This window comes from Musa acuminata, chromosome BXJ3-2 (assembly GCF_036884655.1).
Source record: "Musa acuminata AAA Group cultivar baxijiao chromosome BXJ3-2, Cavendish_Baxijiao_AAA, whole genome shotgun sequence".
Taxonomy (NCBI): domain Eukaryota; kingdom Viridiplantae; phylum Streptophyta; class Magnoliopsida; order Zingiberales; family Musaceae; genus Musa; species Musa acuminata.
The window spans coordinates 29,731,219-29,751,276 of NC_088350.1; the positions used below are offsets into that span (position 1 = coordinate 29,731,219).

Genomic DNA, 20,058 nt, shown 5'->3' on the forward strand with positions numbered 1-20,058 from the left:
TTCGAGACATTGAAGAAGAAAAACAAAGATATGGTAGTGTATTGGTTCAATCACAAATTTTCATTCCTTAAAGTGAGTTATGCAATGTGTTGACATATTTTTAATACTAGGAATCATTTCTAGATTGTTACCAGCAGATGTTGTGGATGCCACTGTTTGAAGATGATCTCATTGTTCCTTGCACTATTTAATCTGTGACTAGGTGGAACAGGTGAGGGGAATGTGCAGGGTTAGAGGTCCTGGGTCTATTTCCTAATAATGGATATAATGTCTCTAATCTGTTCTAATATGTTGTCGGTGAAATTTTTTTTTTTGGGTAAGTTTTCGTCTTTTTATGTAATTGAATCTTGTTTTCCATGTCAGGGAATTAATGCAGTAATTGCTTCATTAAAGCAATTTAATTGGGATGGGTATAATCCCATTGTGGTTTAAACCAGAGGAGGATGCGGACTTACTCTGCCTGACAAGTAATGAGCTGTACACTATTGACCCTTCCTGGCAGCATAAATGCGATACAACTGTTGTTACGGACACTGGAAAGTCTTTCACCTGTCCAGTTCGTTTTTGAGGCAACCGGACGTAGTTGATAATCACAGTGCGTCTCTGTGTGTTGCGTTCAGAATGTTGAAACTACCAGAATTTGTTTATTCATGAGAAAGAACCACTCGTACCTGTGATTCTCTAAATGGAAGTTGTGCTTACTTGGTCAGTCAGTACAACTTTGGTGGATTTCATTGTTATACCCTTCTTTTTCTTTGTTGATGCTGCCGTCCAATATGTCCTCGCTGCACTGCAGGTTGAGCTCCAATCATGGTGGGAGACGGTAATCCCCGTCCGTTGATGGAGGAGAGAAGCGATCGATCCTCATCTCGGTCATGTTATATGACTAGGTTTGGTCTGTCGGGAACATTGTTATCGAAATTACATCAGGAACATGTAATTTTTAAAGCATGTTCTTTTGTAAATATATCTTCGGAATGCAGTTCGCAAAAGATGACATCAAAGTGCAAAATACAAATATATTTTTAAAGCATTTGAAAATCCCAAACCGAAACTTACAAACACATCATACAAAAACTTGGGTCTCTCAACTGACTCACCGCGCTGATGCATCATAGCTTTAAATCTAGCGGCAACTTATTTCTTTTTATAAATCTCTTCTCACAAGTGAAGTCGCTCAACTTTCCAAATGTGAAATGCGCTGCAGATACAACGGCCCGAAACGAAATTGTCATGTCGATGAAGATTGCATTGTCATGTCCATGAAGATTGCGTGTACAAACGCTTCAACCACCTCCCCCCCACCCCCGCCACCCCAACCCCTGATGTAATAATTCCAGACCTCTTAAAGTTTGATAAACTCTCCACATTGCCTACATCAAAGTCAAAAGGCGTCATACATGGCGATTGGTATCGACATCAAATGAGCTTAGCTGGCTGCTGAACTCCACTTCTCATCATTGCACAAAACTCTTGGTAGTTGATCCTTCCATCCTTCAAAACATAGGTTGACAAATGAGATAGAACCTAATGCAGCCCTTAAACTACTGCAGAAAGCAAACTTACATTGTCTGTGTCGACTTCTGATATTATTTCTTTGATAGTAGCAATATCACCCATTCCGTGCTCCTGCATCGCTGATTCCAATTCATCTCTTGTGATAAACCTGTAAATCAGAACAGCAAGGTCAGATGCTGAGCTATTGGACATAAACTACTTGTATCTTGTGTTTAGTGTCAAAGAGTTCAGATGCAGGTTCCTGATGAGTATAAAAGACAAAGACGCACCCACTGTTGTCTTTGTCGAAATACTGAAACGCTCTGTACAAATGCTCATCTCTTTCTAGTTTGTGTCTGTTCATTGTGGCGGTTATGAACTCGATGTAGTCGATGGAACCATTTCCATCCACATCAGCCTGAAAGAAATCCACAAATCAAGCGCAGGGAGAGGTTGAATATAATAAATGACATCTCAAATTGTTCATATCATCTTACAGCATCCATGAGCTGTTTTACTTCAGCCTCTGAGAGCTTTGAACCAAGCCGGGCCAAACCAGTCTTCAGTTCTTCATATGTGATAGTGCCGCTCTTGTCAGTGTCCAAATTAGTGAACATCTGTTTCAGCCCTTGGATCTCTTCTTCAGAAAGATTTTCGGCAATGACCTGGAATTGGTTTCAGATTCCATTAGTGTTTGAAAATGAAAATATACCGTAAGCATTTTTTCACAACCAACCTTCAGTGCCAACTTCTTCAGCTTGTTCATTGCTCTGAATTGCTTCATCCTAGAAAGAACTGCACTATCAATTGGTTTATCTGATGCGTTTCCTCCTTCTCTAAGCCATGGATGTTCTGTGCAATCAATTACAGCATCACAACAAAAAATCGGCAATAACATGTAAACTAATACAGTGTAATTGATGAACAAGAACACAACAAACTTATCGACAGACCAAGAACTTGTGCTGCAGTTATTCTTTTCATTGGGTCCGGTGTCAGCATTTTCCTCACAAGATCTTTGGCACTGTATGATATCGATGGCCAAGGTGCACTTTCAAAGTCGATTTGCCCTTGCAATATAGCATTAAATATTCCTTTGTCTGTCTCTGCAAATCCAGCATAGCCACTTATAATAGTTCCATGTGATGTATGCTTCAATTGCTTGACAGGTCTATAATACGAGATACTAGGAAATCATGCATGTTGGCATCATGGATGATGTGGTGCATACCAGCCCAGAATGGAGGGACACCACTGAGAAGAATATACAATATCACTCCAGCACTCCAAATATCTACCTCCTTTCCATAACTACGCCGTAGAACTTCAGGAGCAACATAATATGCACTTCCAACTATGTCCCTATACACTTTTCCTGGAGACAGCCCAATACCAATTCAGCAACATAGTTCTTACAACCACAGTTTAACAGCATAACAAAACAAGTATTCTACTAAAGCTCACTGACAAACCAGAATCATGTCAGACGTTCCAAGTATAGGGGTTCAACAAGAATAAACTACATGAACCACGTCACATAGTTGCAACTGAAGATGTGAGGACAAGTTAAAAATATAGTTAGCCAAAACACATGATGATGACAGTAGTTCCACTAAAAGAACAGTAATATTTTGCCCTAGCACTAATAATGTTCAAAATTCGGTACTGGAAAAAAATCTGAACTTTCCTTCAAAGATTTTTAACGCCATGGAATGCAATTTCAGCTGAAACCAGTATTTACCAGTCTGACTGCTGCCCGGTTCATGAATCAGGTCCATTTCGGGCAAAAGTAGCCTAGTATAAGGCATACCAGGCAGTACACTTAAAGACCAGGTGGAGGTCAAATTTCGACCATTACCTACAGGTGACGGTCAATTTGACTGTTGGTTACCTTTTGGAGTTTATTTAAGCCCCCCTCTGGGCTGATTCCTCTCCCCCATTCTCACCCTCACTCACTCTCTTGGTTTTTTGTATAAGCGTGGTTAAGCGCACTAATTACCTCACAAACAGATTAAGGAAGGTTTATTTGGCTGAGGGATTCAATCTTCTATTCCGTCAAACTTTTCTTTAAACCAAGGTAACCCATACCCTATTTTTCGAAGTTAATTTCATTTAATTAGCTTCAAGACAATATGTATCTTTGCATGATTAGGCATTTAAGGACTAAATGTGTAGTAGTCCATGCATACCTAATTAACCCCTTCTTCATCCATGTAACGTTAACCCAACTAAGGGCTTATTATTTCATGTACAACTAATTAAGGCCTAATAAGAGTTTGAGCTAATTAAGGGATCTGAATGAATCTCACCAAGACTCATTTGGATGAAGTCATAAATATTAGTAGTGGTGCAATTATGAATTAGTTTAAGCTTTGTTATGTTTTTTTTTCCGAAGAAAAATTATCAAAGAGCAACAATCTTACAGTCCAGCATGAACACATGCTGGTCGTTTAGAGCACCACCATCATTGGTAGTACATCGATTAGGGAAGAAGCCTATCATGTCTAACATAACATCTGGCTGGTGGATTTCCATTGTCATGAAATGCACAACAGTTCTGATGGAGATAACTGCTTTCCGAGAAGAACTTCAAGCCCAAAAAGCACTAAATTTGCACAAGAAGACCATCTGGGAGGAATTTGATATGCGTGCAACCAAAAAACCGATCTATCATAAGTACGAAGCATCACAGCGATGATGTCGACCCTAAGTTAGAAGTCATCATGTGTTTTCTTGAGGTATCAATACATATACAAAAATGCAATGAAACATCGATCGAGCGATTCCTAGTACGAGTATTACAGTGGCAGCGGTATTGGAAGTGGACCAAATTAACACATGCGCACTCATCAAACAATCAGTCTAGATGGTAGGTGACACTAGCGTGTCCAATGTTCAACTGGCTTGCTAAGGCAAAGGAGATGGCAAGACAACCAATTGATCCTTTGGACATGATTGATGAGCAACTGCTTCAGTCCGATGATGAGTCCCATATACCATATGACACAGAACCTTAACAACTATAGGGCCCTCTAACCTCCATGCCACATTGTTCTTGTTGATGCCATGGGAGTAGTTCCATGCATGAGTACCATGTTGACATACAATTTCAACATATTGAGGACCCCAATCCACCGACCAAGGACTCGCATCATTAGTTTGATGGAAGAACATACATACATACATACATCAACGTGTGATATGGTTCTTCTTTGATGGGTCCATAAAGAGGAAAATGGAGAAACAAGAGGAAAATGTGTGATATGGTTCTTCTTTGATGGGTCCATAAAGATATGGATTTCTGCCTTTGATCCTTAACCAATATATATTTTTATTTTGTATTCTATTGTTTTATAGATTATATTTACCTTATTGTTATTTAAATTGATTATTCAATCCAAGAAAGGGGTGAAACAATCATGAAACAAGTTTTTCAAAAAATAATTCTAGCTGATTTTTTATCTTTTTGTAAACCATTATTTACCAATGTACCAAGTGTCATTGGTCCATAATTCCCCAACAAGGGTTATATCACTAGTCAAAATAAAATAGCCTCAAGTATATTTCTATTATTTATAATGAAGTTTCCCTTGTGTCTCCCTTTGTCTCACCTCATATCACTAATCTCAAGTGATTCAATCATCTAGCTACGACATCTATAGGTTTCTTTTGGACATTTCCATATTTTTTTGGAATAGTCTGCCTTCATTTTATCTTTTATCAAAGATAAACCTCATTGTTCACTAATGCATATATGTTTTAATCTATATTTACGAATAACCCCACACATCCATCTCGACATCCTCGTATCAACAATACAAACATTAAGCTTTTTTTTCCAATGACATTACATGAAAACTTCTAACGAGGAAAATACTCCGTAGAATTACTCATATGAAAAGTATAAGCTTGATTTTCTCATACATTTGCATATAAAAGTACATGTTTGTTTTTTCACCTTTGACCAATTCTTACAACAACAATCTGTAATGTCCCAACAAGTTGGAGTCAACTATAAGATTTTCTTTTTCATTATTGAGCTCTATTTGAACCTATATCACTAGTCAAATGAAGAGCAGTTATTATTGTTTTGTTGTTTCCAAAAAAAAAAAATTTCTTAGATCTCTCTACCTCGTCTTGTACCAATATTCTCAGTTGACTCCCATAGTCCAACTGAAACATTTGTATGTCTTCTCCAGCCCAATATCCACATCTTAGCAACACTAGCTTGATATATATGTCATTTTCTAAATTCTAACTGCCCAATATTTTGATCTATAACTCATCACTAGCCTTATAATTGTCTTAGAAAGTTTCCTTTTTAATCCAAGGGGCATGTGACAATCACCTCTATGGCCATCCATTGCTTACAAGACAAAAAAAACAAGTATTTTGTTTAACTTTCTTTGATACTGAGGGTTTAAATATAGAGTGACAAAAAAGACACTTATTATGTTATTATACAAGGTTGATAGGATAATTAATCTACGACATTAAGAGTTTCTCTCAGAATCCATATAGCACACATTTCTAAATAGTACATATTATAATGCTATGTAGATGTGGTGGAAGCTAGAAAGCCGAGAAAGTAGATTCGGTAACAAAATTCTCCAAGTCACAAAAGATGAAATGACAAAAATCTGAGTAAAATTGCACAAAAATATGCACCAGGCACAAGACATCCATGAATAAGGATGAATTTGCCAGTCTCGAGGAATTAGGAAGACAAAATAAAAAGGAAGCCAGACAGCAAGAATGATATGAAAAGATATTTGGCAGTTAATATAAAAAAATAGATATAATGGAAAGGGTAAACGAAAAAATGAGATTCAACCATGGTATTAAGATAATCAATTCTATTTTTCATGTCAAAAAAATGACAAGTATCAAAAGTCATTCTAGTGATTTCTTGGTGTCTCTGATAAGCATATAAGATCCAAGTAAACATTTACCTGGAAACTCTTTCTGTAATCATAAGAGTTCCAAACTCCATTTACACTGCCTAGTAGTATCACAATGAACAACAATGGGTTTTGTAAAACAAGCTATGCTGCATAATAACTTTCCTTAAAACAACAATAGATGCATTTATAGGTTGCATTTATGTACTTTATGTTCTCTTCCCCCTTTCAGATAAGTAGAATCTGTGGATGATGCGAAACCATCGGCACATGTTAGTCAGGATTTCCTTTTCAGGATTCAAGAAATACTTAGCATAGGCCAAACATATATAGATCATACCAGGGGGTTCATCACTCAATAAGGAAACTTCATTAACTATACATGGTAAAGAAACATAGCAGATCAGAAAAAGAAAATTCTTTCATGTAAAGCATTGCAAAAGTCTTAGAAACTGGCTTGGCATTTGCATCTCTAGATTTTTTTGCCATTCTTGTAAAGCGCCATGTCCATCATTAATCACTTACGTAACCACTAGCCTTCTAAGAAAATACTATTGTATGTTCACATTTCCTTCTATGGATGTACTAGTAGCCTTTTCTTCAATTTCTCAAAAGGGTGCCTCGAGTCCCAAATCCATTTATCTACAAACTCCATCTTGGAAGTCCTAACAGTAATGCCATTGAAGTAGCTTCTTCTCTTCATTATTAAGGAATAAAAGCATTCGGTAAAACAAATACCAAAAAGATGAAGAAGACTACTTGTAGACACCAAGCTTTATGGCTTCTGCTAAATCACTTAAGCCACAAGATGACTTTAAGATCATCAGTGGAACCATAATTGTGGACAATATACAAATTAGTGAATATTTCTACTGTTTAATACAAAACAAAAGAAATTCCTATGAACTAGTTTTGTACATGGCAACTATTAGTCTTTCATTAGTTTTCACATAATCAATTTCAAGGATATACAAGCAAAATCCAATAAGCTCAAGTGATGATTAAACTTCATATATCCTGAAAGAAGGAACCGTCTTAAAGATGTAAAACAAGAATAATAGCAATTCCATGAGCAACAACCATTTTCTCATGTGATTCTGCTATTTATGCAAGAAAATGAAAAAAAGAAGCTCACCTTCCTCGATGTAGACCGAAAGCCCAAAATCAGTAGCCTTTAGCATAGCATTTTCATCCTTTGTCGCCAACAAGAAGTTTTCCGGTTTAAGGTCCCTATGCATCACCCCCATGAAATGGCAGATGTTCACAACATTAACAACTGCCCGGCAGATGGTCGCTGCCGCCCACTCCGAGTAATTCCCCTTGGCGATAATCCGGTCAAACAGCTCCCCTCCGGCACACAACTCCATGACAAGGTTCACCGAATCTTTATCCTCGTAGGCCCCCTTGAATTCGACAATATTTGCCTGCCCTGTAAGGTGCTGCATAATCTGGATCTCCCTCTTGATGTCCTCCCGGTCGCTCTTATTGGACAGCTTCCTTTTAGAGATGGACTTGCAGGCGTAACGGAGGCCAGTTGCATTCTCGGTGCAGAGATAGGTCACGCCAAATTGGCCACGGCCCAGCTCCTTCCCGAAAGTGTACAAGGACCTGACATCCTCGAAGGGCTTACCAAGGATGGTCTCGTGGACAATCAGGGGAGCCTTGGTGACCGCAGGGGGAGGGTGGTGGGTCACCGCTGCCGCCGCTGGCGGCGGCCGTGGTTGGTGCTGTTGCTGATGGTGGTGGCTATGGTGGGTTTGAGGAGGCGGTTGCGAAGGCTTGGCCGGCTGCTGCTCTTGCAGCTCTCGTCCTTGTGGAATTTGCTGCTGCGGCTGATAGGGCGGTTGGACTTCCTTTCGGTTGGAGTAGCCATTGGTTCTTCCACCGCCCGCAGGGTGGGCGTTCTTGCTGAAGCACTTGCCCATCTATCGCCAAGAAGATCTCAAGAACAACCCCCTCCCTGCCCAAGAAAACAAGAAACCAGGACTGGTTACAGACTGTCCTCCCTGAAACCACCTGCGGCGAACTCAAGAACCAAAAGGAAATATCTAGGTTTCAAGGAAAAGCCACGACAAGGACCGGCTCAATTAGTCCAAGAGCAAACCGCGTCCAAGAAAAAGAAATCCCTGCCTTGACAGAGCGGGCTCTGACCAGTTCAAGATCCAAGAGCGCAAAGGAATTATCCACGCGCAAGAGAAGCCGCGATCAGAGCCAGCTACAGCAATCCAAGAAGGGGAGAAGGAAGGGAACTCCCCAAATCAAGAAGCGCCGGATTGAAGAACACGAGATGATAAAGCACAAGGAGGAGGAGGAGGAGGAGGAGGAGGTTTGAGATTGCGTACCCGTCAACAAATCCGACCTTTGCGAGGTTGCCAGCCGAACGAGGAGGCGAGGTTACGGATGACTCGTGGCTTGAGGGTGTAGGCGGAGATGGGAAGAATGGGGTCGTCAACGGTGGCCAGTAAATAAAGAATTGTGGGCGTGACACAGATGAAAGCCATCGTGACAACAACTATTGAATATAAAATAAATATAGATGAATTAGAGAGAGGATGGAAGAGAAAACCACATCACAAAGAGTGACTTGAAACTAAGAGTCACATACATCCCATGCTGTTGTTTCTCATAAATGTGGTACAAAAGTGAAGGAAGAAAGATATGGCAGTCGATCCAACCGTAGGTACCAATAACTAACTGCCTGCCAACGAGATGACTCGAATCGTTATAAATGCTACAATGGAAATTTTAACACTTGTAATCCAATTTTTTTCCCCAAAAAATGATTCTACGATAATATATATAATAATAATAATAATAAGTTGTGCAGCTTATTACAGAGAAATGAACATACAATCGTACGAGATAAATTTTAATTTTGTTTCCACGAATGGTGACAAAGTTTGGTACGATTTTTGTTCTTCTTCTACAACAATAATTGTCACAGACAATTGTTGATGGTTTCTTCCTTGTTTCGTATGAGATTTTGCCGGTCTCAATAATTCTCGAGGAGATCAAAAGAAAAGAAGCACGCGCACAGGAGGTGAGAGGAAGCAGCACGTGAGATGGGACCAGCGCGGTGACTCGACTCTCTCTCTCTCTCTCGCTCTCTCTCTTCACCGTAGGAAAGAACCACATGGAAGGAGCTGCCCATGTTTTGTTCTCATGCGGAGGGCAACACGATGACATGATGATCGAGGCTTGGTTAGGTATGGGATGGAGAAGAGAAATTTGGACTGGGAGACTGGAGAAGAGACGGCAATTGTGGTTCCATCATCGTGTCCAGAAATGACCGGCCCTGAGACAGCAACGTCTCGTGAAGGTGACCTGCAGCAGAAAACGAGTCCGACATCGTTCGCTTCGTCAAACCTCGGTCTCATCATCTCTCACCGCTAACCTCCAAATCACGATGAACTTCTCCTCCGCATATATGCATATATCACTCAGCCAAAAAACCCTGCGCGCTTGTGTGAGCACAAGCCCATGGATTCCTATGACGACGCGCTCTCCTTTTCGACCATGGCGCGGCAACCTCATGCGAGCAAGCTCGACGATGACTCCGCTTCCGGGAAACGCGCTCCAGCTGATCCAAGCTTTGCGTTCAGACGTGGCAGCGCTCCTCCGCCATCGCCGGCCGACCTCTTGTTCTCTAATGGGCAGCTCGTGCCGCACTTGTACGTGGCGGCTGAGGCCAGGAGGTCGCAGCTGCCGTCATCCAACGGTGACGGACGAAGAAGCAGTAGCGCGAGCGCAAGTGGGAGAAGCTGTCTGATAAAGGATGGCGACGCGAAGAACGCTGCAGTGACGCCAAAGCGGGTGTCGTTTCTGCTGAACGAGACAGGCAGGAGGACTGCGAGCTCTGAAGGGAGCGCAGGCGTGAATCGTTGGCGGCAAGGGAGGAATGGAAGAGCGAGGAAGAAGACGACAGAGAAGCAGCAGCAAGTGAGGGTCTTCGGCTTCCTCGTATCAGCTTGTAGGGAGTGCCATGCTTTCCAGCCATCAAAGTATGTGGAATCTGGTAACAATCCTGGCAAGATTTTTGCTGCTTAGTGTTGGATTTCTAAGAAACAGAGATCAGAAGCGTTCGAGCTTCCATATAGATTAAGACATCAGTTTAAAGAGCTTGTGATGTCGGTGCTGATCGTTGTAAGAAGCTCTTTCCTGTTCCAAAATCAAGTAATACACAATCCTTTTTCCTATATTCCTTCTCTTTCCGATCATTGTTAGCTACCTGAGAATTTCTTCACCTGTCGTGAAGAGGAAGAGGAGTCAGTGCAGTTAGTGAACTACTGATTACTGGCTGAATCCATGCTCTCAGCACTTCTTAAGTGGTTTTGTGGATCTCAACTTAAGCATGAGCAGTGATGTTTCTTTTATGTGCTTCGAGATTCTCAAGGGCATACATAAACTGCAACAAACATTCGGAAGAAGTGGAAGAAACTTTAACCTATGTTAATGTGGAGATTTGCATGTGAAGTATCCAAGACCAAATCATTCATCACATTCAAAGAATTGCACAGAAATAATTGTTAGGGAGATTGTAGGATATAGCAAAGCTGGTTAAAAGATAACATCAGATGAAATGGAAAATTAGCGAAAAAAAAAATAATTTTTGATTGGTTAAATTCGACAAAGAATTGCCAACCAAAACCAGCAGCTTGTCATTCCAACTATAAAGATTTTTGTGCATTTTTGCCAGGGGTTTCTAGTTGCTTTTCTCTGTTAACTCTGCAAGATGAAACTATATTAGCTTTGTTCACATTGAATGTGCATCCAACATTATTTCTCAGGATTATGCAATCTTTTAACTCAGAGAATTTCAGATTGCCAGATATTAACTCCAGCCTGAAACCTCTTGCCTGCAAGTAGGGCAGGAACCATGTTTTACAAGCCACAAATCAATGCAGACCACATGAAAAAGGTGTGTACAAATCGGCAATCTTCTTGCGTCTTCACCGTTGATGAAATCCTGTGAATATTCTTTGTATTAGACTTTGAAAAATGTAGGTAAGGCAGAACTTTATAAAATGAACGGCAAGAAGAAATGGAGATGTAAATGACATTAGGAATTTCCACCAAAATATTCTAAAAACATTTAACAATTAAGAATCTAAATGAAACAAATCAGAGAAGTTCAGAAGGAAAAAAAGGTTCCTTTGGTGAAATGTGTGGTTGTTAATTGTCTATGGCAATGCCTTTGGACAATTCACTCATGCCAGCAAGTAGGTTCTACTTAGTAGCAGAAAATAATGGTAGATACATGCATTTCCAACAGCAAGATGCAAGACAAGAGAGGGAACATATGTCAGTTGTTAGATCCAGATATGTCCTCATCAAATGTGTGTCTACTCCTCATCTTTACCTTCGACTTATTTTCTTCAAGAAGTAGGAAAATTTTCAAACATTCATAGAGTTAAATGCAGATTCCTTATTAAAATATTTGTAACATGGAAATTAATCTTGATGAAAGAACCTGGAATCAGATTAGCTGGGGACCTCCTCAACTTCTTTGTTTCAAGTAGTAGTTTAACATTCACAGAAGTCATATAGGGGGTGCAGATTTCTTGAAAATCTATAGCCATGGCACATTGCAATCAATATGAAGGTGTTTCGGTGAATGAATGTGTTGATAGTGTACTTCACAAACATACCTGCAGGCAGACGGCACAGCATATTGTCTTCCCACAAGAATCAATTGTCTCCTTAGGACTGATCTCAAACATGGGCAACTTTCTGATAACATTTGGTAATAGACCCTTGTCCTTGTTTACATCAAAGATATCTGAACTGTCTCTGTAGCTGGGTTCGGTTGCATTGATCTTAGATTAAGGATCTGCTATTAGTCGCTCCAATAATGTTTCTGTTGCTTGTGTTAAACTATAAAACTAAGAATTCCTATTTTTCTCAAAAGAATAAAAAGGTTAAGATAATACTTTCAATTAGTCTTTTTTGAGGAAAGGAGTATCAAGTACTTACTTGCCATTGGTATGCTTTGAGCAATGCAGGGCTGACCCATTCTCGAAATATCTTTCCATCAAGAAGGCTGTCAAAGATGTCTAGCTGCAATTATTTTTTGCGAGGAAGAATAAATTAGTCCATATTGATTGAAACCATTCATCTTTAGGTATCTCATTTTATCACTCTCTTGTTAGGTAGGAATGTTAGCTTAGAGACACATCTCCGATGATGCCATCAAGTGAATCACTCTACTACTAGAAATTTAGAGCAATATCTATAAATAAAAGCATTTCAAAAAAATAAGATAAAAAACACACAAGAAAAATCTTTAAGACCATTGGGATTTCCATTTCCTAATTGCAGTCTATTGCTCCCAAGACTACAGAGAGTGGATCCCCTTTTGATATTCTGCCCAAATTGTTCCATCTCTCTATTAAATTTCGACTAATGAGAACTAAGATTTGAGATCAAAATATATATTCTTCTTTTTTTCAATGTGGTCTCCAATGTTATATATATATGTATATATATATATATATATATATATATATATATGTATGTATAGATATATGTATACATACATATGTGTATACATACATATGTATACATATGTATATACATACATATATATATATATATATATATATATATATATATATATATATATATATATATATATATATTTATGTATGTTTGTTTTTCCACTTAGATTTTCTAAATCAAGACATTGATAAGATTGAGATCAATCCTATTCACCATTAAACAAAATTCATGAGATCCAATTGCCATTTACTAAAACTTTGTGGTTCATTACATAACACCCATTGACCCAAGAAAAGCTCAACAACATCACATCTAGGCAATAAACATAAGCAGCCTCATTAATTACCTGGATGGCTTCATTATCCATTTATTGCTAATTGAAATACGACAGGGATTAGGATAGTTGATTGTTGATATAATTTGCCCGTCTATCACAATCAGTGATGGATTTAGACGAGAACTGCATCTGCTATGTGACATGTCCACCCAAAATTTTAGGTGACATGACATCAGTCCCTCAAAATTCTTGATCCAACTATAGTGTTTTCAGACTCAGCCATGACTTGGCCACTCCTCTTTCAAGAAAACATGCCATTGCTTTTGGGATATTTTCAACGAATTTCTACTTTAATTTTCCTTTCCAAAAGAGAATGAAACCACTATGCCAAGTACAAACATCAGTTTCTATCATATACTTCCTGTGAGAAGGTAGATGGAGATGTAGAATCAAAATTTTCAATCCAGTAAACACTTTGTGAGTCACTGCAGCTGGTACTTCAGGGTTTTATTTTAGTCATTTTTTGATCCTGACATGTGCCTCACCAGCTAATTTTCTTCTCTGTTGTATTGAGGAAACATAGTACTGCATATCTACTCAAAATCAGCTGGTGCCGAAGGGGTGGGAACAAATAAATCTTGTCGAGGAACAAAGGAAAATGAAGAGTTTTCTTGGAAAGTGTGTATGTTGAAACTTGAAACGGTTCTACATTTGAGACTTTGTGGAAATGGTGCTCAAGGATTTGCCGAATTCTCTCGGTAGAAACCTCCCCTTCTTTTATCAGAAGACTGTATTATCAAGATCTGGATCGTGTTATGTTGTTCTTGAAAGGAAAAAGTGCTAGGCTATTGGATATATAGCAACATCAAGGGTGCTGTACTCTTGGAAACACCATGATATACTCGATGAGGAAATCTCTAATTATTGTATTTTCATTTATCTCTAACAAGTAATCCAGTTGCCTATACAAAAAGAAGGGAAAAGATCTGTCGTTGCAAGCTAGAAAGTTTTTAGATCTGACCTTGGATAAAATCTCTCCCTGGAAGCAAGATTCCAAGACGTCAACTGAGACGATTGCGCCGGAAATTGCTCCAATCCCAGCACCTCGGAACAGGCCAGTCTCTGTCGTTTGGCCCTTGACTGCACCTGATATCAACCCAACCAAGGATCCACCTGCATGCAAATAGCAAGCTGTCGATGAACGGAAGAAAAACGAAAAAACAACAATTCTAGGATGAAGTTGCTGTTTGCATGAACTCAAGCTTTTTTTCCTATATTATTTATTTTGAGCTCTGATTAGTCTCCTTTATTCTCTTCTTTTGTTTTTACAGAAATTTTTCAAGAACTATTCTTTCATTTACAATCTGCAAATAGACATGACTAATATTGTTTAACTGAGGAAAAAGAGAGTAAGATACAGATAATGAGGTCTTACACAAAGCAAAGGTGCAAGTAAGGACAGCGAAGGCTACTTTCCTCACAACTTTCACGCAGAGAAGCCAGTGTTCAAAACCGGAGTGCTTCCACCATAAACCCTCCATTGTGTGGTTTTAGACCTTCAAGACTGTGATTAGACGAAGCATTCAGAGGGGAAGAATTTATAGAGACGAAGAAAGCAAACAAGGCCAAAATGGATCCATGGGAGGAGATGAGGCATTTAATATCCGACAGATACTGCATGTGCGAGAGGCGACATGTACATCCTATACCAAATACTGGCGTGGCTTCTTCTCGCAGTCTATCTATCAGGAGAGTAGATGAGCATTAGAAAACTTAAAAGACCAGGAGGCCAAAACGGTGGGCTGGCACCGAATCTGAATTGGTGTGCAAGATAAGACAGTTTTTGAGGCAGATGTTGCCATATCAAGCGGCGCCTTCAATGCCGTTTGCAACGGTGGAAGGAGACTCAGCAGCTGCGGGCAGATGCAAGTACCAAGAATGGTTCTTGGAGAAGGCGGCAGTAAACTTCACAGGTACGCATGCTTCAAATGGTATCCTTCTACGTAGGTAGCGAGCCCACAATTATTTTTGGATGCCTCCGACATAAATACCTGCACAGAGTTGGTTGAAGGGTAAGCGGCAGACTTGGCTGTGCTTGTATGAATTCACTTTGCTGCAACCTTTGGGTCATAGAGGAAGAACCCGGTTAGTATTCTTCTACTTTGCTAAATGTTTCTAGACCTGGCAAGCAGCTACTTTTGTATCTATCTATGTACATCTTGTTCCCTTGATGAGATGGACCTTCCCTTAATTTACAATGGAGGAATCTAAAGCTGTATCCCCATACTTTTTCTTTCTTTATTACTGATAACTACAAATAATTTTGAGGCTTGCAACTTCTAGCAGCCCTAATCAAACTGTGTCTACTGCATGAACATGAAGCTCTTCATGTATTACAGATATGAGCCACCAGGAACCACTAGTCAAGGACGAAGAGCTCAATAACTATGTGCATCGATCTGTCCTTTGCCAGGTAGTAAACCAAGAAAGCTACACTTTTAGACAGTAGATTCAGTGGATTTTGGCATCACTAAGCACCGAAAGAAGCTTCAGTGTATGCAATGGGGCAGAGGCATTCACTTGGTGAACCTCTCTCACCATCACGAGAAAATAATTCCCCGGGGATATCACAGTAGAAAACTAATATTTTTGGGATCGTGCACATTCCGTGCACCACAGAGTTGACTTCAGCATCGTTTGTCACTCATGATTATGCCTTCCACTACAAACCCACAAAGCTTTGATACATCCGAAACGAATGAAAGAAGATGAGTGGCAGAAGAGGTGGAAGAGTCCTACCCGTATCTACCGCAGCCACAAAGAAGGGATCCAACATCAGGTGCATGGACAATGAGCTCAGGGAGGAGGAAGAAAGATAAATTCCTTTAAACAGCAGTATCCCTGCCTTCTCTCAATCACACTCGCATTTAGTAATAAAGAGTTCCACCTAAACTTCAATTCAATTTCAATCAAATCAAACAAAAATCAAGTCTAATTTCGAGCACAAAAATCAGATTTAAATTAGCTCTAAATCTTAAAAGTATTAAGACTCTTTTAAATCGTAACCTAATTATGACTCTATCCCTATCTCATCTATATAAAAGGAGGCAAGCCCTATCTAAAACATTTTCATATCAATTCAATCTCAATCCTAGTAGGACTAGGATTATGATAATCCCTAACCAATTAGGACAACCTCCAAAAGAAAACTCCTACGATTACAAGGAACTAAAGAGAAGTTCTAATCATATTAGGTCTTTAGATGCCATCAATTCTATAAATCTAAGGATTTGTAGTCCCTATAAAGCCTCTTGAAAGTAATCCAAGTGGTGCCTCCTCTTAAATTCTTAACTGAGAAGAAAAGAAAAAAAAGAGAAAAAGCAAGTTCGATGGTCATTTTGCTTACTTGCAATGTAGAGGTCTTTTTTGAGTTACTATCAGATGCAACCAAATAGCAATTTTAATCAATCTTAGCCTATCAACTTATACCGAGAGCTAAAAGAAAAAGAATGTATACATCCATCGGTCAAACAAATAAAATGTCTCTTCCTTAAAAAAGATGATCATAATATTGGTTCTTTTCCTATCAAACATATTTATTATGGAACCATGGGTGTCTCATGCATGGGCACTCACCCATCATCCCATCTTCCTAATCTCGTTAAATGTGTATATAAATCATCCTTATTTGATCCAAGCACTATCAAATTGAGATTAATATTATTTTTTCTTCGACATTTGGCTCAACATTGAAAGCAAACAATTTGTCCTCCAAACTCCACACGGCCAAAGGACTTCTTCACTAACCACGTCAAGAATTCTCCTTTTCTTTTGTTCTTTTTTTTAGAAAGAGGGATAAAAGTAGAAAAAAGAGTGCTACAGCATTTGGCCCGGTTCGGGTCGGTTCAATCTCAACCGAAGAAGCCGGTCTGGCTCCAGACTGTGTCGCGGACCCGGCTCATGTCCCGGCCTTTCAGTGTCCTCCCCACACCCTCCAACACCGAAGTGGCCATGCTCTTCCCCTGCGCCCGCGCTAGGTACTCATGCGGCGGAAGCCACTGCCCGTCCGCTTCCTCTCCCTCCTCCCGATCCGGCAAAGGCCCTTCCGAACCGGACCGGAGTGACCGCGACCAGGCCGGCACGTCCACGGGCGCCGACGACAACGACGACACCCGGTGCCGCCCCCGCGACACCAGCTGGGAAGCCGCCGGCCCCCAGCATGCGTCCTCCAAGGCGAGCGAGAGGCCGCTGACTTGCCGGTCGTCCAATCGACGGGATCGGCCCCTCCGCCGGCCAGGATCACGCTCGTCTTCGTCGGCGGCGGCGTGGAAGGCGGGCCAAACATCATCCTCCGCGATGTCGGGGAGGTCGGAGGCGCCGCCACCCGGGTGGCCGCTCCCGCCTCCGCCGCAGAAATGGGCAGGCGCCGCGAAGAGCCGCTCCGCCCCATGCCTCCTCTCCTTGGTCATAACGGCCTCGCCCGTCCCCCCGCCTCGACGGAGCGCACGTGGCGAACTCAGAGAGGCCCGACGGACGGTGAGGTACCGCCACATGGTCGCGAGAGAAGGTGGCGTCGTTATATATAGTGCAAGCCATCGGTTTCGCGCTCGTTTCATTTGAGGTTGGTTTCATTTCGCCGGCTGTTTGGTGGTTCCTACTCGGCGCCGGGCCCCGCATCATTCCATCCTACGATAACTTCCAAACTGGTGCGCCTACATCCACGTGGGTACTTGGTGGGGTGGACCAACTAGTGGTCGGGCCGACGCTTATCCATCATTTACAATGCCTACAAAGGTTTTTAAGCTAATGTTTAAACTAAATCACCATATCATTCACATATCATCTCTCATAATCACTAGTCAATTTTATAGTATATTGCATCATAACAAGAGATAGCCCACCTGCACACACACACACACACACACACACACACACAAAAGAATCGTTATTGATCCGAGTTGTTTGCACCACCATGTGCGATCACCATTCAGAGTCTGATCAACAGTGATGCAATTGAAAAGAATAGGACGGGACAAAATAAGCCACGACACAAATAGATAATGATGGTCACAATGTCTGGACAAGTTCCACATTACCCATGGATGACCAATCACGACAAAGTGACACGACCCAGTTAATTGAGTTAGCAGGGATGACACGAGGCAAATTGATGGATAATGAGACCTGATGGCATTCGATTGCACCATTGTGAACTAACGGATCCTGTTGGTAATTAGTGATTGGGTAATCTCTGGGGTTAGTAGGTGTGTTAACATGGCAATCGGAACAAGAGGATTTTGGGTCAAGTGGGGCAGATTGGGCGGTGGAGAGGGAGGGGAGGGAGGAAGACCAAGACCCCAAGGCCCACCTAGCTTTGTCCTCTGTGAACTAAACTAAAGGCCTCTACTGCCACACGGCTCAATAACCCGTCCCATCTCATCACAGTAGCCTGTCCTCTTTCTCCACCCAATGTTCCACTACACCCAAGCGCAGATCTAGCTCTCGATCTGAGATTGTAGCAGCTCGAGTTACCCCAAACCTCTCTCTCCAATCGAGTGAAGAGTATTACCATGCGCAAAACAGATCAGCTAAATGGCAAAATGGAGATGACATGTAAACCATGAAAGACCAAGTCATGGTTTTACGGATCCTACCATATGCAACTAGGGAGACAAACTTTATTAAGAAATTAAATTGGTATATAGTATATATACGAGTCTAACTACCATCAGTTTCGCTAGATGAACAACCTGCAGAATCTACATGTATGGCATATGTTTTTTCACCATGCATTGGATAGAGGAACAGTGTTTAGTTGGTACCTTGATGCGAGCTAGTATAACAGCCTCTTTTTGGTGACAGTGACCATCATGGACTGAAGCACTCCACCAGTGAACTCTCAGCAGCTGCTGGTCCCCCAGAGTGCCTCTTCCTGCCAATATACTTGAGGCGATCCTCTGTGGGTCACATTGCCCAACACCACTGGAAGCCCGCACGGGGGGCCCAGTCTAGGAACTGCCATCCTGAGCGGGCCCCACGTCTCAGAAGCTGGCCGTCAGGGTTGGAGCCAAGCAGGACGATGCAGTGGCAGCAGGGCTTTGGACACAATTATTCTGATTCTGGTTTCTGAAATCAGAATCTGACCTGCTTCTGGACACAATTATTCAAACTCACCCAAAGCTCAGCTCCTTAGGGCTTTGACTGGGGCAATAGTATGTAAAGATGAATGTGACTGAAGTATTGTCATATACTCATGAATGTATATTGGTGCTGGCATGTGGGACAAATGATTCCAAGTGGGACTATGGTGCATGACAAAGGCTCCAAATTTTTCTCATGACATGTTCTAAGAGAGGACTTGGAAGGGGAATGTATAAGTGAATAATTGGTACCCATTGCTGTACTTCCCATTGGTACCCATCGTTGTTGGGTGATCAGCGCATTGGAGTTAGTGAAATAATTGTGCCTAGGAGGGTGAGCCATCCATGAAATAATATAACTCCACATAAGATGAACTTTAATAGCAAGCAGGAGACTTGTCTTTGAACCTCAACAAAGTAACAAAAGCGTGTCTTCAACAACTCATAATATGATGATATGTTTATTCTAATAACATCACATGATTATGGCATTGAAGAGCAATTATAACAAAAAAAAAAAAATCAATCCTTACAACCACTCACTTAGACCAAGTGACACGAAAGTGTCTAATTTACTACAATATGATCATATGAATCTTGATTATGATATGATATTTTTTTCAGTCAATAATGATGTCTCATAATCTTTAACTCAGTCCACTCAAATATGACAGTTTATCAGCATATTCCTTACACAAAGTTAAAACGGTTTCAATGTGCTTTTCTTCATGATAAAGGAATACAT

General features: G+C 40.8%; 3 protein-coding genes across 5 annotated transcripts; all 3 read right to left on the reverse strand.

Annotated features, from left to right (window-relative positions):
• Positions 1–994: 994 nt before the first annotated feature.
• Positions 995–8,899, reverse strand: LOC135631490 (calcium-dependent protein kinase 2-like). Of its 3 annotated transcripts, none has more exons than XM_065139212.1 (9): positions 8,741–8,899; positions 7,534–8,358; positions 2,729–2,872; positions 2,451–2,603; positions 2,234–2,349; positions 1,995–2,162; positions 1,788–1,915; positions 1,567–1,666; positions 995–1,494 (listed from the first exon to the last, which is right to left on the reverse strand). In XM_065139212.1, exons 2-9 carry the CDS (start codon positions 8,321–8,323, stop codon positions 1,420–1,422), a joined length of 1,674 nt encoding a protein of 557 aa, XP_064995284.1. In that variant the 5' UTR covers positions 8,324–8,358; positions 8,741–8,899; the 3' UTR covers positions 995–1,419. The 3 variants fall into 3 exon arrangements, with proteins under 3 accessions (XP_064995284.1, XP_064995285.1, XP_064995286.1); XM_065139213.1 differs by lacking the exon at positions 8,741–8,899 and adding an exon at positions 8,529–8,619; XM_065139214.1 differs by lacking the exon at positions 8,741–8,899 and adding an exon at positions 8,550–8,608.
• Positions 8,900–11,032: 2,133 nt separating this feature from the next.
• On the reverse strand, positions 11,033–15,202 carry LOC135631470 (NEP1-interacting protein 1-like). The gene is made up of 5 exons (XM_065139175.1): positions 14,609–15,202; positions 14,195–14,346; positions 12,372–12,455; positions 12,047–12,214; positions 11,033–11,364 (listed from the first exon to the last, which is right to left on the reverse strand). Exons 1-5 carry the CDS (start codon positions 14,712–14,714, stop codon positions 11,230–11,232), a joined length of 645 nt encoding a protein of 214 aa, XP_064995247.1. The 5' UTR covers positions 14,715–15,202; the 3' UTR covers positions 11,033–11,229.
• Positions 15,203–17,084: 1,882 nt separating this feature from the next.
• On the reverse strand, positions 17,085–17,726 carry LOC135631590 (protein S40-5-like). Its single transcript, XM_065139327.1, has one exon. It carries the CDS (start codon positions 17,724–17,726, stop codon positions 17,085–17,087), a length of 642 nt encoding a protein of 213 aa, XP_064995399.1.
• Positions 17,727–20,058: the final 2,332 nt, after the last annotated feature.